Below are 16,193 nucleotides of genomic sequence, written 5' to 3'. Positions count from 1 at the left end.
CCTGCGTCCCTTGCATCCACTCGGGCAGCAGGCCTGTCCACGTAGGGAACCAATAACACACCTTACACGTACCTAGGCTGCTTGCTCTCAGGAGAGTGGCTGTGCTGCTGGCATGAATGGAATCCAAATTTATTTAAGATTCTTATGAAATTATTACTAGCTCTTTATATTGTATATTTTCTCAACCAACATGTACTCAAAGCACCACTTGTGTGTACAGATCCTTGATACTTCCGGATACAAAAGGGGACTCTATAAAAAAACAACGCATACCATCAGCTGTCCTGTTGGAAAGTGAGCCCTTTGAGGAATTTCTGAAGCGTGGATCCCTTATGATGATACAGCGCTTACAGCTGTGCCCCCAGTACAGTTGCCAGTAGCTGCAGGTGGCTGTTTACATTTAGAAATTCAGTTCCTGGGAGGCACCAGCCAGGTCTCAGGTATTCAGCAGCCACACATGGCTACTGGCTACCATGCTGCACAAGACAGATACAGAGAACAACAGGAAGCACTTTCTGATCTATCTCATCATCTTTAGCTACTAAATTGTGCAAAAACAAATTTCCATTGAACTTGAAAGCAGATTGCTGTTCCTGCAGGAAATCTTTGGACCAGAGGCATTTATACCAACAGTCTTTGGCCAACAGCCAAAGCAAGGCAAGGCCTTCCTCTGAGGTCACCCATAAGAAGTGAAGAGGCTGATTGCAAAGTTTACTTAAAGATTTTGATTTTGATTTTATGAAACTGGGTTATGTAACATACATTGTGATCAGTAATTGAATTTGTACCAAGGTAGGTAACTGTTGAGTGAAATCATTACTTTTTTTTTTACTTAAAACTCTAACTTATGTGTTATTCTGAACAAAAAAGAATATAAAATGAAAGGCTTGAAATGTTCAGAAATACCTTTAACTCTAATCATAGTTTCATTAATCAAAGTAGAATCTACCAGTTTAAAAAGTGATTGTTCACCTGTCCAAATGTAATTTATTAGACATAACAATAATAATATAATTATTAAATGTATTCATTGTTTTTCCTTACTGTAACCCCTAGCCAGAAGTCAGGGCTTTAAGCTTTGATTATAGACTATAGAAAAATTATCTTAAGGATGCTTTAGATTAAGAAGCAAGCCTCATTTGCTGGTCCATCCATTTTATTACCCAATAAACCCACCTTGGTTTGCTGATCACACAAAGCATCAAGACCAAGACCAGTCTCATTTGCTTGGAGCCAGAGCCGCTGTCTTTATAAAGGGCATGTAGAGATGCCCAGATTGCTTTGTCGTTCGGGTGGTGAGACAACTAAATTAACAGCATTTCAGGGTTTTAGGGAAAAGTTAAAAACCCCAGCAGCTTGCAGCAAATTCAGCTGTGTCAGCATCTTTGCATGATTCCTTAATTAAATTTTCCTTTCAAGTGGAGCCGTCTGGGAAAAGAAAGCAGCTCTCAGTAACATCTTGAATACCTGTCCCAAAGTCACCACTTTTATTAATAATGCCTAAGATGTGAAGTGCTTCTTAGTGCACAGAGTGTTTTACTACATTGTCGCTTGATCCCAGGACAAACCTAGAAACAGTTAGGACTCAAATCCCTGGTGTTGAAATCTGCATCCTGCGATCGCGGCTTCATGTGCACATCACTGAAGCCTGGGGATTGGCATTTCAAGATCCTTCAGAAGTTCCATGTGAGGGGTTTCCTTCTAGAGAGGTTGGACCAGTTCAGGGTGGAGCTAAGGTGCGTTATTGGAAACAGAAAGAAGGAAATTAAGTGCAAGTTTGTGAAATGAATGCTGACAGGCTGGGTTTACTTTCCTGAGGGAAGAGATTAGAAGATACTGCTCTGGGGAAATTAGTTGGCCCAAAAGAAAAACAAATTATATATTGAAACTTTGGCTTCATCTAGTAAAAGAACTAAGCCTTCTAAAGTGAGACCACTGAAATAAACTCAAGCCACATATACAGAGCTTATACAGCTTTTGTAATTCTTCAATCATACATAAGGACAGATTCAGAAAAAATTCCTAGATGTGAAAAACATGACAGCAGAAAAAGAAGAAAACAGAAGAGGAGATAAAACTGTGAAAATCTCCCAAAAAGCAGAATAAAAAGACAGAGATGAAAAATAAAACAAAAAGTAGAAAAATCAAATATTCAACTAACAGAAGTACCTCAAAAAAGAGTGCAGGGAAACTAAGGATGGGATTTTAGCAAACAAATATTATATTCCGTTTCTCCATAAGTGAAGGGCAGGAGTGGCCGCTGTAAAAGGGCCCCCCAAGGGCCTACCACTGTGAACAAAAAGCTTCACACTAAGGACATCCTTGTGAAATATGAAAACTCTTGCAAGAAAGGGGGTCCTAAATGCTTTCTGAGCAGAACATACCCAAAGGGTCAAGAGTCTGGATTGCGTGGATTTCTCATTAGTAACTTTCAAATTAGAAGACAGTGGAACAATACTTTCAAAATTATGGAGGAAAATTATCTCCAATCGAGAATTCTATATCCAGCCAGATTATTCACGGGGTGTGAGACTAACATAAAGACACTTTCAGATATGCAAAATCTCAAAGCTTTACCTACCATTTACCCTTACTCAAGAAGCTGATACATACGTACAAAACATCTTCTTTATCCATTCATCTCTTGATGGGCACTTGGGTTGCTCTCATATCTTGGCTGTTGTGAATAATGCTGCAGTGGACATGGGGGTGCAGATATTTTATTTTCATTTCCTTTGGATATACACCCAGAAGTGGGATTGCTAGATCATATGGTAGTTCTATTTTTAATTATCTGTGGAAGCTCCATACTGTTTTCCTTTGCACTATACCTCTATACACAGTAGAATATTATTCAACCATGAGAAAGAATGGAATCCTGCCATTTGCAGCAACACGGATGGACTTTGTTATTATGCCAAGTGAGAGAGCCAGACAGAGAAAGAAAAACACTGCATGGTCTCATTCATATGTAGAATTCAGAATTCTTTTTTAAAGGTCAGCCCTCCAGCATATACCCAAAGAAAACCATAATCCCAAAAGAAACTTGTACCATCATGTTTATTGCAGCACTATTTACAATAGCCAGGACATGGAAGCAACCTAAATGCCCATCAACAAATGAATGGATACAGAAGATGTGGCATATATATACAATGGAATATTACTCAGCTATAAAAAGGGATGAGATGGAGCTATATGTAATGAGGTGGACAGAACTACAATCTGTCATACAGAGTGAAGTAAGTCAGAAAGAGAAGGAAAATTTTGTATGCTAACTCACATATACGGAATCTAAAGATGGTACTGATGAACTCAGTGACAGGAATGGGGATGCAGATACAGAGAGTGGACTGGAGAACTCGAGGTATGGGAGGGGGCGGGGGGTGGGGGGGAAACTGAGATGAAGCGAGAGAGTAGCACAGACATATATATACTACCAACTGTAAAATAGTCAGTGGGAAGTTGTTGTATAACAAAGGGAGTCCAACTCGAGGATGGAAGATGCCTTAGAGGACTGGGGCAGGGAAGGTGGGGGGGACTCGAGGTGGGGGATTCAAGGAAGGTAGGGAATACGGAGATATGTGTATAAAAACAGATGATTGAACCTGGTGTACCCCCCAAAAAAAAATAAAAATAAAAATAAATAAATAAAAAAAAAAAAAAAAAAAAAGGTCAGCCCTCCAAGAAACAGAAGCAAAAAGTGGTTGCCAGGAGCTGGAAGATGGGGAAAATAGGGTAAAAGGGTACAGACTTTCAACTATAAGATGAATAAGGTCTGAAGATGTAATGTGAAACATGGTGACTAGAGTTGATAACAGTGTTGTATAATTGAAATTTGATAAGATCTCACAATTTTATAAATCAGTTATACCTCAATAAAACTGAAATCATAAATAAAAAAGGAAAAAACAGAGAAGCTACTTGGATAGAATTGATCCTCCAAACAAGGAGGTGAACCAAGAAAAGGAGACATGGCATCCATGGAACGAGAGATCCCACATAGGGAGGAGTGAGGGGACTTGAGGGGCAGCCCCAGGGCCAGAGCTGTGGGGCCAGAGAGCAGAGAGCCGGCCTGGAGAGAGGTAGGCAGGGAGACACAACAGGCTCACAGCTTTTGTGACATATGTGGCGAGCGGAATTTTAGAGTTCTGTTGCAGAGTTCAGGAATGTTTTCCTAATTGGTACACAAAGGCAAATGAAGAAATTAAAATAGGGTGATACTGGCTCCAACATAAATAAATTACATGGGAAAGAAAAAAGTAGTCAGTGGTACATCACATTGCTGAGCTAGGAACAATAGTTACATGGTCAAAGTAATGCAAACACTAAGCAGTGTTAACTAACTAAACCAAACTGAACGCTTAACTGAAGTTAACTAAAATTAACTAAAAACTGTTGGTAGGATGAGAGCAGGGGAAGGTGTGTACATGGGTAGGTCATTATCTTATCTTTCATGGTAAGAAAATTGAAAACCCAAAGAAATATGAGAACAATCCTTAAAAATAAGGATTCTTCAAATTAGAAACAAAAACTATAAAAATTGAAGAGGCTGCCACTAAGGAACAAAAATGAGTGAGAAGTGAGGTGGGGAAAGGGATCGCTGGTTTTCACCCTCAATCTTTTCGTTCTCTGGCTTCTTAAATTCTGTACCTTAAAAAAAAGTAGTTCCATGTTAATTGTACCTTTGGATGGTCAGCTGAAATTAAAGTTTCCAGAAAGGGTCAACCATACCACAGCTTTAATACTCCAGACAATGCAAACTAAAGACTCCCTAGAATGTAACCATGCCGAAGTCATGCTCCTAACTCTAGACCAGAGTCTGAGCTTGTTTGTCTGCCTCAGGCACCCAGGTCGCATGGTAGATGGTGAGTTTGGCTTTCATTTTGCTTCTGGGTGATGCATCCTTGGGCGTGTGTGCACCAGGTAAATTAAATCCCTCTAGGCACTTTCTCTTGCCAACCACTGTGTGAATTTAGCTTTCAACAGAGGAACATCAGCTGCTTGAATCCATGGTTGTGGCCTTGGGTTCAGTTTCCAGAAGCAATTCGCTGAGAGAGAGCAGAGGCCAGGACAGAGTGGTTAGAGAGAATAACAGGTGTGCTCCACTGCCACTCCAAAGGCTGACTAGTATCAGCCCCAAGGTAGATGCCACTTGCCCTTGGTTCCTCCCATTTACAAGACATTTTCGGGAGAAGAGTAACGAAAGGAATAAGAGCTCAGCTGTTGAGATCAATGTGATAGAAAAAGAGTAAGAAGGCAGATCTCATTGTTAGGAAAATTTTCAGTTTTCTAAGAGTGGCCTCTTTTGCCCCCAGTTCTTTACAACTTTGGCAGGTAATGTCTTGGTCCCATTTTTTGTCGTATTGTTGTTTGGGATTTTTTTTCACTGGTATCTAATTATGCCCAGATCTGCTGTGTACTTCTCCCGTCTTCGTGAGTCCTGCTTCCAAAGTGTCTGAGTTCACATATATCTGACGCCTTCTATGAAAGTTATTTAATTAAAGTAGCACTGGCGGGGCTCTGGCCTTTGCTACAGAAGAACCTGCGATAATAAACCCATGTGTCTTTATTGATTACTCTAAATCACTCTGTAGATTGTGATTGTACAGTATTTGCCGAAACTAACATTTCAAGATGATACACTGATAATTGCTTTGTTCTCTATAAGATGCCAAGATGCTTAGCATAAGTCATGAGAGATTTGTAGGTTAAATCAACATGAGCCACGTGAGGAAGTCTCTAGGCAAGGAAGCTGGCTTCAATTACTTAAAGCTTCCTCAATAATATAAAAACCCTCAGGTCCTACCATATATTTTCCTAGTTTTTTATAGCAGTTCTTGAACATCTTGTTGAAGTATAAGGTGCACAGGGAATGCAGCAGAGCTCCTAGAAAACTGCTCTGCTGTGTCAGCAGTGCTGGAGGAAGAAGCAGACGTTGGCCGTGCACCATCACTCCACCTCTGTCCCCAGGGAGCCACCCACTGCCTTCTAACTGCAGAGGTTGGTTTCCCTGCTTTTGTCCTTTATGGAAATGGAATCACACCACATATACTCATTTGTGTCTTGTTTCTCTCCCTCAACAGCGTTCACGCAGAGTTCCTCCATGCTGCTGAGCGTAGTTAGCGTGGGCTGTTCCAGGGTGCTGCTCTGCTGCGCTGGCCTTCCACAGCTCACCCGTGCATGGTCCTGCTGATGGCTGCCTGGGCATTCCCAACTTCAGTTTATTAAGAGTAGTGCCCTTTAGACACAGAAAGCAAACCTATGGTTACCAAAGGGGAAGGGTGCGGGGGAGGGATAAATTAGGAGTTTAGGATTAACATGTACATGCTGCTATATTTAAATAGACAACTAACAAGGACCTACTGTATAGTACAGGGAACTCTACTCAATATTCTATAATAACCCATATGGGAAAAGAATCTGAAAAAAAAATAGACACATGTATATGTATGTGTATAACACTTCAGACTGTACACCTGAAACTAACACAGCATCGTAAATCAACTATACTCCAATATATTAAAAAAAAAAAAAAAAAAAGGCAGTGCTGTTTAGACTCACAGGTGGAGAGAACAACTTAGTGGTTACCAGTAGGGAGAGGGGAGGGAGGAGGGTCAAGATAGGGATAGGGGATTAAAAGGTACAAACTATTATGTATAAAGTAAATAAGCAACAAGAATATATTGTACAGCACATAGCCAATATTTTATAACAACTATACATGGAGTATAACCTTTAAACATTGTGAATCACTATATTATCCACCTGTAACATATATTGTTTGCCAGCTATACGTCCATAAATAAATAAATAAGAAAATTCATATTAAGGTTAAAAAAAAGAGTAGTGCTGTTTCAAACATTATAGTACACATCTTTTGATGAGCTTATGTAAGCTTATCTGTTGAATATACATGCAGGAGTGTGTAGCTGTATCATAGGGTATATAAACTTCAGCTTTAATAGATATGGTCAAAGTTTTCAAAATTAGTTATGTCAATTTTTAGCTCTTTTTTTCTGCACACATTCAATGATATCATCAGGGAAAGGAATATTATTAGATCACTGTTTTCTTCATTGTAGGTTTCAGAATCATGAATGATGGTGAGACAGCAAGGGTGTGACCTGTTTATGTGAATTTGCCACACAAAATAGAAAGTTTTGATTTATGAATTACAATAAAAAGTGTTCCTCTCAGGAGAGTGGCATAAACACTTGGTCACTAGAGATGTTTGCAGACTTGTTACAAAGGAAGAGATTCACCAAAATCTCTATGGACAGTAAGTTCAGCAGTCTCTCAAATGGACAGTCAGAGGGAAGCTTTTCCAACAACAGTCACCAAGCAGGCAGTAAAAGACTGTGGAGGGATTCTAAGACAAAGAGCCAGGCAACTTGAGATGATGTCTCACCTCTGACAACCTTGTGTTAACCTCTTAAGTTATCTGAGTCTTTACCTTCTCTTCTGCAAAATAAGGGTCTTAATCCACACTCTGATTGTGAGGATTACATGAAAATGCTTTGTATTATATATATATATATATATATATATATATATATATATATATAAAGTGTGTGTGTGTGTGTGTGTGTATCACAGGTATCACTATATGAAGTACACAGAACTTGTGTTTTACATCAAAGAGCTATAAACGTGTTCTTAGACCCCGACGTTAAATCCTTACGTGCTTTCCGATCATATTCTGAGAATACATTTCGCCACCTTGCTTTAGCTCTGCCTCTTGTTAGCATTAGAAGTACTGCATGGTTCAACCGCAGGGGATTTCACTACATCATGAACATGCCCTAGTGATCATCAGTTTACTAGCTAGTTTACTAGTTAATTTACTAGTTCCATTACGGATTTCCAGGGTTCTTTGCCTCTCTTTTACAAGTGGTGAGGAAGGGCATGCAGGGGCTCCAGGGATGCACAGTCGGGCTTGGGTAGCTCACTTCCCATGTCTCTCCCTAACCAATCCCAGAACTCTTCTGTGTTATATTGTGTGGTACTTTCACCTTTGGTGTGAGTTATTTTGAAAAGCAGTTCTGTGGACATGGCGGGGTATGCTCAACAGCCAGTCGAAAGTGCCCGAGCCTCTTCACCCTTCGGGCATTTATCAGGGCTGAACATGACAAGGGAAAGATGCTTGATCTGTATTAATTTACTAATCTCCCTTTTCATTGCATTCTCTCTCCTCTCTCTTGTTTTTCTTTCTTATGTCCCCACATATGCTGCGTGCAGTGCGTTTGGCGTAGTTATGCAGCCGACGAGAAATCTGTCTCCATTGCAACCTGGAAGCCACACTTGAAGGCCTTGCACACCTGCAGCCCCACCAAGTAGGTGTCAGTGCGACAGTCGGTGCTGTAGTTGAGTCTCTTTAAGTTTGTAAAACAGACTACACACACACACAAACAGGTGTCGATTTGGGGCTTGTCTTATTCTCTGTTACTCTTTGAGAGATTCAAACGTGTCTAGTAACAACTCAGGTGCAAAACTAAATGGATTCCGTATCATTCCTTACCATCCAGAGACTGGGCTTAAAAATGAAAAGTATCAAAACTTTATAGAGATTTATTGTTACTATATCATGGTTATTTTCTAATATCTCATTTTGTAAAGCCCACCAGAATTCCTAAGGTAAGTACTGTGGTTCTTGAAAAACAACAACTATTTAAAACTCCCCTGTCCCCTGACCCCAGGTGGGAATGCTCAGCTCTGCACATTTAAGTCCTTCAAGGTCATTTCTCCTTGGGATCCCCTTACAGGATAGACCTTCAGCTTTCACTGGCAGATCAAACCAACATCAGTAGCAAAAGAAGAGCAGAGGGGGAGTACAGTGAGGTGATTGGACCACTCAGAGTACAACATAGTACAACATTGGAATTAACATTCAAAATTTTAAAGAGATGTTACTTCCATTCACTTTTCATTGGCCAAAGCAGGTCACCCGGCCATGCTTCAGCTCGGGGCGGGCGGGGGGTGTGCAGCCCCCTTGTGCCTGGAGGGGAGGGGGCTGAGAAGATCGTGCACAGCCCTGACGATCTTCTCAGCCCCGACGATTGCCACAGCATCTTTAATTCCCAAACAATCCTTAGTCCTGGAATTCTGGACTCTGGTGCGGTTCACAGACTAAATCATAATCACCATCTAATTAAAGAAATCCTCAATGAAACAAGCAAAGCAAGTAAGCCAGGGGCAGACCCCCCATGAGTCATCCGCTGGACTAGTGGTCAGGCCCCCGCTTTGCTCAGAGTTCTCAGAGGGCTCAGCTGACTTCGTGCATTTAAGCACCTGCTGTTTCCTTCCAGAGCCCATCAAGGCCTTAGTCCCAGTGGCTTCACAGGATCAGAGGCAGCTGGCTAGTGTGACTCAGAGAAAACTCTTCTTACCAAAGTGCAAAAGAATCAGCTGAGGAAGTCCTCACAGCTGGTTCCCAGAGCCATCGTTTCCAGGGGGGTCTGCAGGGCCCTCTTTAACTCATGTTAACTCATCTATTACGTTGCTTCTCTGCCCAGCCCTCGGCCTTGGCTTCCCATTCATGAGGCGAAGGACCAGAGCTGGCTAAGGTCACCTCTGACCCCATGGGACTCGCCTCCTAGAGGTCGGGATCAGGCCTGTGTCAGCACCTGCGACAGATTCAAAGACCCCAGGGTGTTGGAGGGGGTGGAGCCTCAACAGGGACAGGAGCAGGGGTGTGGCTGAGTGCTCGCATGGATGAGAAGCCGCTTTGCATTTAGATCTTAAAATTTAGTGAAATTTTAAGTATTAGACTCATTCAAAGTTCTAGTATTTTAAAACGAAAAAGGAATATAACTCGTGTGCCATCTATTCCTTGGGGGTATGATTCAAAAACGGGAATTGTATGGAAATGGTATGTGTCGTCTTCATGAAGGTTGCTAGGTAATGTGTAACAGGAAGGCTAGTGGGGAAAAAAAAAAAGAAGGTTCTCAAGTGACAGGAGAGCGTGGGCTGTTATTTTGTTATATGTGATTATTTGGCTTCCCACTTCCTGCAGTTTTTGGATTAAAAGTCATCCTGCAGCCTGGAAAAACTATTCAATAATGACTCAAGTTATCTCAGTGGATAAACTATTACTTTACTCCCATAACATCTCTCTTTTTTCTGATGTTTTCCCTGTTTTTAGTTGGGGTGGAGGTGGAGGAGAGTGTATGTAGATACCTGCCTTCATCCTGTGGCTGCCAGCATCCCCCCAACTCTCCTCTCCCTGTGCCCTTGTTGAGTCTCAGACTTGTTTACTGAACAACAGGTGTTTGCCCAAAAGGACAAGCAGTGTCACCGCACCTCTCCCTTCAGACATAGTTTAGTGCTCCAAACTGCAGTGGTTCTTAATCTTTGTTGTTCTTGTTAAGGCTGTTCTTTGTTAAACCATTGAGATGTGGAGTTATGGACTCTTTCCCAAGAAAAATTATTCAACACATAAAAAATCGAAACTTTGCCTACAAATTTTAATGTATTCACAAACTCCCTGAAGTCAAGTTCAGAGCCTTTGCTCTGGAAGCAATTCTGCTTTAATCAAGTGTGTAGGTTTTTGAGGAGAATAGTTTACAGTGACTTAGAGGGTTAGTGTTACCTTTATAACTAACTGGCTTACTGAGTGCAGAGTGATATAGTAAGAAATGGCCAATGTAACTGATGAATATAGATGCAAAAATCCTCAACAAAATACTAGCAAACAGAATCTAACGGCACATTAAAAAGATCATGATACATCATGATCACGTGGGGTTTATCCCTAGAATGCAAGGATTCTTCAATATACACAAATCAATCGATGTGATGCACTATATTAACAAAGTGAGGGATAAAAACCATATGATAATCTCGATGATGCAGAAAAAGCTTTTGACTAAAACTTCTTATTTGCATAGTGTATTTGCTACAGCATTCAGGGTTTAAGAATTTCTGAGGGGAAAGAACGTTCATTCATGCATGCGTTCATGCAGTAAGTGTTCATTGAGCACAGTTGGGGAGGAAGGATTTCCCTCTGCCCTTCTAGGTTCTTCTGTCTGGTCTAAGAATTAAACTGACATGAGACATTAACAGGAGAAAATCAAACAAAAGTTTAACAACATGTACACATGGGAGAGACCCAGGAGAACTGAGTAACTCACCAAAACAGCTGAAACCCTCTCCTTAAACAGCACCTTCAGCTCAAGACAAAGGAGGATGTTGGATGTGGTGGTTTGGGATTCAGAGGAGAGGAAGGTAGTTCACGTGGAGACGGGAAAGCAGGTAAATGAGTGTTTGCTGGGCCAGCAGAGATGAGGGGACACAGAGTCCCTCTGATGGAAACACACTCACCTCCAGGCCCTGCTGAGTCCCCCTCCACACCTGGCCTGTATTCCTTGCAGACATCGCTGGTGACAGCTCTATTCTGGGGGAAAGGGCCCTTTATCTAAATTGTTTTAGACAATTAAGGGAGAGATAACAAGGAAAAGTTCCTGAGATTTCTGTTTCTTAAAAATAATCAGCCTGAATTTATCCTCATGCCAAAGAGACACAATTAGCGGTGCCAGATTTTGGGGTGCCACATTCTGCTGTCCTATAGCACCTACTGTGTCACAGCACTATTCCAGGCAGCAGCGGAGGAGAAAAACCAACAGAATCTCAGGCTTCAGGGAGTCTAAACTCAAGAGACACTGGGAAGAGACAGTAAAAATAAATAAGTAAAATATATACTAGAATAGATGATGCTAAGTGCTGAATAGTAAAGCAGGGAAGGAATTGGGGAGCATCAGGGCCTGCAGTCCTAAGTAGCTGGTCAGGGAAGAGATGTGTCATCAACAGCAGCAGCATCGGTGGCTTTGCTATCAGTGAAAACAACCCGTGTTCTCGTCCCCTCAATTGTAGACGTACAGTGGGATGCTTGCACTCCACACGCTCATCCCAAGGTGTGGGATGGTGTGACAGCCGTGCGGGGGGCTGTGTGGTTGGGGGGCTGGGGAGGGGCATGCTGTTCAGACTTTCTGCTGCGGTCAGTCTCACAGGTGTACTTTGGAGGTCTTAGCAGTTGCTATTTCCAAGTTTTAACAACAGAAGGATTTAGAGTAGGAACTCATTTCTTGATTTTCACCTCAAAGGGCGTGCAGGCTGTGCAAAGGGTGAAACACAGGTAAATGTGCTATTTGGGGAAATGAGAGAGCTTATGAAGCTGTGGGGAACCATTAAGCTCCCAGGGTGCCACGTGGTACCTTAAGAAGTTAGAATTTAGAAATTACCGACTCCAGCGCCTTCAATTTATTCATAAGAAAATTGAGACCCACAGGAGAGTGAGATGCCTGCCTGAGGACACAGCACATTTGCGAACAGTAGGGACCCTATGCCATGTTGGGTAGATCAGAATGTGCTAAAGTGGGTTATTAGACAGACCACCCAACACTAAGCTAGGTTGTCTATCTGTATGCCTAATTTCCTGCAAGGGAATTCATACTTTGTACAGTACAAAAAGAAAAGCTGCCTCAACAAGTGATGGAAAGACAAGACCACAGTCACACATGAACTAACTCAGATTAAGAAACCCCAGAGTCTGCCTAAACCACAAGGACTCCAGCTTCAGCATGACCAGCACCAGCATTCTGAGAATCTCTGCTGATCCTGATTAGATCAGAACCACTTTTCCTAAACCAGGGATTACTGTGGCCGATGAAGAGTCTATAGTTTTTGGTCACATGTGGGGGGTGTTGGTTTTGCTAAGTAAGTGCTGTGGTATCTCGTGTCTGTGCCTCAAAGATTATATGTTAGAAAGTTGGGTATGTTTATGGTAAAGTGTCTAGCTTCTGTGGCTCTTGCTTGAAAAGGATTAATGAAGGTACTTGATTCCCCAGTCTCCAATTTGGTCATTGTCAAGGGCTGTAAATGTATTCACCGTTTATCGTCATTTCTCTTCTGTCTGCACGCACCTGGAGGAAAGAACAAGGGGAAGCGTCAAGCAGGTTTGTGATTTCTGTTCTGCTATGTGTTTGTTCATAAATCTGATGCCTAGCAGATGTTTTAAACGTGTCTCGATCCACAAATCAAGATGGTTAAAGGTGACCTTTCACAAGATTACCTGCAAAGGTTGCTGTTTTATTGATATTTTTTTTCTGTCCCTTGAGAGCGTAAGTGTCTTTCCCTAAATCACTCACTGCTTTTTACAATCTGCAGGGCATAGGACACTTGGGGGGAAAATAATAATTATGGTCTTTGATTGTTCCTTGCTATTGTTTTCCCAGACAGAGTCTTACCTGAATATTCAAATCCCATGAATCAGGATAAGGTATACTCTCTTTACCGGGGTCCTTCTTTAAAGTGAGAAATTGTGTGGTTTGGGGGGGTGGGGTAGGGCAGGGAAGGAACACTGTGTCCAGGAGGTAAGAACACTCTCTGTGTGACATCTCCACCACATTCAGAGCTGAGGTCCGCTCAGGTGATCTGATCCAAACAAACAGTCCCTCTTCCTTTAGGAAGAAGATAATCCTCCTGGACACCTCACCAAATAATGTACAGTCATTCTTTTGTGCCTTAGAAGGAAATGCTTTATCAGATTAAAGAGCAGAAAGCTAGGCCCAGAGGGAATAGGAGCTGAAAGAGAACATTTTAATGTGGGTTTCTGAGTATCAAGAAGGGTCTGAGTTTGGGAGCAGAACCTGGAGGACAGAACGGGTGGTCCCAGAACAGATGGGGTGAGGAGGGACAGAGGCAGAACTGGCAGGGAGTCCGAGTGCCTGGAATTCCTCTCCATGTGGGACATAAGGCTTTTCCTGTCATTGCCACCTGTTCCAGTAATGACGAAACTCAGGCCTCCCCCTGCACAGGGCTGGCCCCTGGGTTGGGGCCAACGGGGGTCCCGGGGTTGTTCCTTTAGCTTTGTACTGTTAAACTAATGACATTTATTTATATCCTGAGAGACATAAATAAACTCTTAGTTTTGAGAGTTCTCTTGAGGTGTTGAGTCTCTGGGTCATCCATTCATGCATTATCTCAAGTGACACTTAAACACTTAGATAGAACCAAAACATAAATGCATTCATTTATGATGGGAGGTAGGTGTGGTTGGACGTACCCACTCCTTCAGGGCCGGGAGGCCTACACAGGGGATGGCGCTAGATGCCCTTCTCTTTTGTGGCAGATATAGAGTTAGAGCAGAAGGCACTGGCTGTTCCTGGGTGGTATTTCCAGAAAGTTTTAGTAGCACAAAGAGTTGCTCTTTTCCACTTTAGAGATATTTGTGCCCAAAAAGAGGTTCTGGGCATTAGACCCTGGAAGAGGCAGGCTGAATACCTCTGACGCTCTGGTCCTCCTTTGCGTAGACTCCATGCAAACCCCATCCTCCTTCTAGGCGGAAACTTTGCTCAAAAAAGTTAAGCAAAATAAATCATAGCCATTATAAGCTGCTTTAGTCTCTTTGGGGACACTTGAAGTTTTCCTTGTCTCAGGAGCTATCCATTTACAGATTATCTAAAAGAGGAACCTATCAATGTACAGTTAATATAAAAAAAAAAAGAAAAGAAAAGAAAAACAAAAAAGAGTAACATATCTCCACATCCTAAGGGCAGAGACCCTCTTTGGCAGGGACTATGCAGCTACCTGAGAATCAGGTCACCTGTCTTGGTTTCACCCTCCAAAGGGGTCATTTGTAAGTTGTGTGAAGGTGTTTCTTCAGCACAGCCTCTGTAGCGGTGCTGAGTGAGGGGCCGCCTTGGGCTGCCAGTGATGCTGCACTTCTTCCAAGGTCCCCAAGGCAGAGAGCACAGGCAGAACCCAAGTGGTCGAGCTGCCACCCCTCCGTCCAAACATGAACCAAAAAGACCACAACCAAATGTTTTAAATGTCATGATGTTCACATACACCTAAAATGTTAAGATCAATTCTGCATGCTTGGGACTGAGGCTGTCAGAGATCACTCCCCTGTAGGAGTATACACGGAACCACTGTGCTAAGCTATTGACTCAGAGAATTGCACAGAGATTTCTGTGCCTCTCTGTGGTCACTGGACATTTGGCAGAAACCACCATGAACATGCCATGTGTTCCTGTGTGGCACACGTGTCTTACTTCACGCTTCACCCACACATGCTCGGGTCTTCTGTTCCCCGGTTACACATCATGTCACCGTGTGTGAAGCTACGACAGGGAATGAACTCGATAAATACTTCTTAGATAGAGTCATAAAATGCCCCTGACCTCCAGTACTTTATGTGAAGAGAGATAAAACACCAACAAAAGAAGTAAAGAGGAGGAATATAAAAAGAGAGAAAATGAAAAATTAAAAACATGTCAATAACCTGAAGGAAATAAGCTGAGTCCCCACTTGACTATTACCTTGCCTTCCCCCTGCTTTGCCCCGGCAGTGAAATGTACAGTTGTGCCTTACGGATGCAGTCAGGCTAGTGTAACAACAGCACCATCCTAAAAAATAACAAAATTGCCCTCATTTGAGCAAATATGCACAAAGGAAATGCATCCTAATGAGAATTCTCCCTTGGAAGAAGCAGCTCTGGGTCCAGAATATCTTTGGTGCATGCTGGACCCAAGTTCAGATCGACTGAGGAGTATGGCCCAAGTGCAGGCCCTTATTGCTTGGGCCACAGCTGTATTGATGTGATTCAGATAAAGCAGCATAGATACACTGCAGCCAACTCTATTATCCTCCAGATGTAGGAGAGTCTAACACTGTGGCCAGTGCCCCTCCCAGTGCCCAGCACTCAAGCCCTCCCAGTGAGAGGCCAGGACTGTAGGTCAGACCTCTCTCTGCAGGATGGAGTGGGCACCACACAGGCTCATGTATACCCCTGGGGAACTGGGTTCCCTGCTTTGGGACATTCTTATTAGAAGGTTTTGTCTTTCCACACTGAGGTTAGAATATGTGTTTTAAAAATTCATGCACAGCGTGTTGGGCTATGGAAAAGGACCCAGTCCCAAGGTGGTTACGCGTTGTTTGTGACAGATCCAAACATTTTCTTTAAAAGTACAACGCATCAATTTCCAGACTCTAGCTCAGCTGAACAAGAGTGAACATCGGTACAGGGTCAGGTGTGAATCACCATTCATCTCAGCTGAGCCTGCTTTGTTCCTCTTCTGAAGCCATAAACACAGCTTCTTGAGCATCGTTTAATTATTCACTTGTTTCCCTCCATCTTCCCACTAAAACAGTTCTAATCTTATATGTGGTGGTAAATGGTGTCTATTGATTTT

At 42.4% G+C, this 16,193-nt stretch overlaps 1 protein-coding gene across 1 annotated transcript in view; it reads left to right on the top strand.

Moving 5' to 3' along the window:
• KCNQ5 (potassium voltage-gated channel subfamily Q member 5) overlaps positions 1 to 16,193 on the top strand; it is a 535,817-nt gene that overhangs the window by 458,860 nt on the left and 60,764 nt on the right. The window contains exon 8 of the mRNA XM_057738358.1: positions 8,242 to 8,336. Coding sequence (XP_057594341.1) covers positions 8,242 to 8,336 — 95 coding nt within the window. The remainder of the gene's footprint in view (positions 1 to 8,241; positions 8,337 to 16,193) is intronic.

Source organism: Hippopotamus amphibius, chromosome 6 (assembly GCF_030028045.1).
Source record: "Hippopotamus amphibius kiboko isolate mHipAmp2 chromosome 6, mHipAmp2.hap2, whole genome shotgun sequence".
NCBI lineage: Eukaryota > Metazoa > Chordata > Mammalia > Artiodactyla > Hippopotamidae > Hippopotamus > Hippopotamus amphibius.
This window is presented reverse-complemented; position numbering and strand designations above follow the sequence as displayed.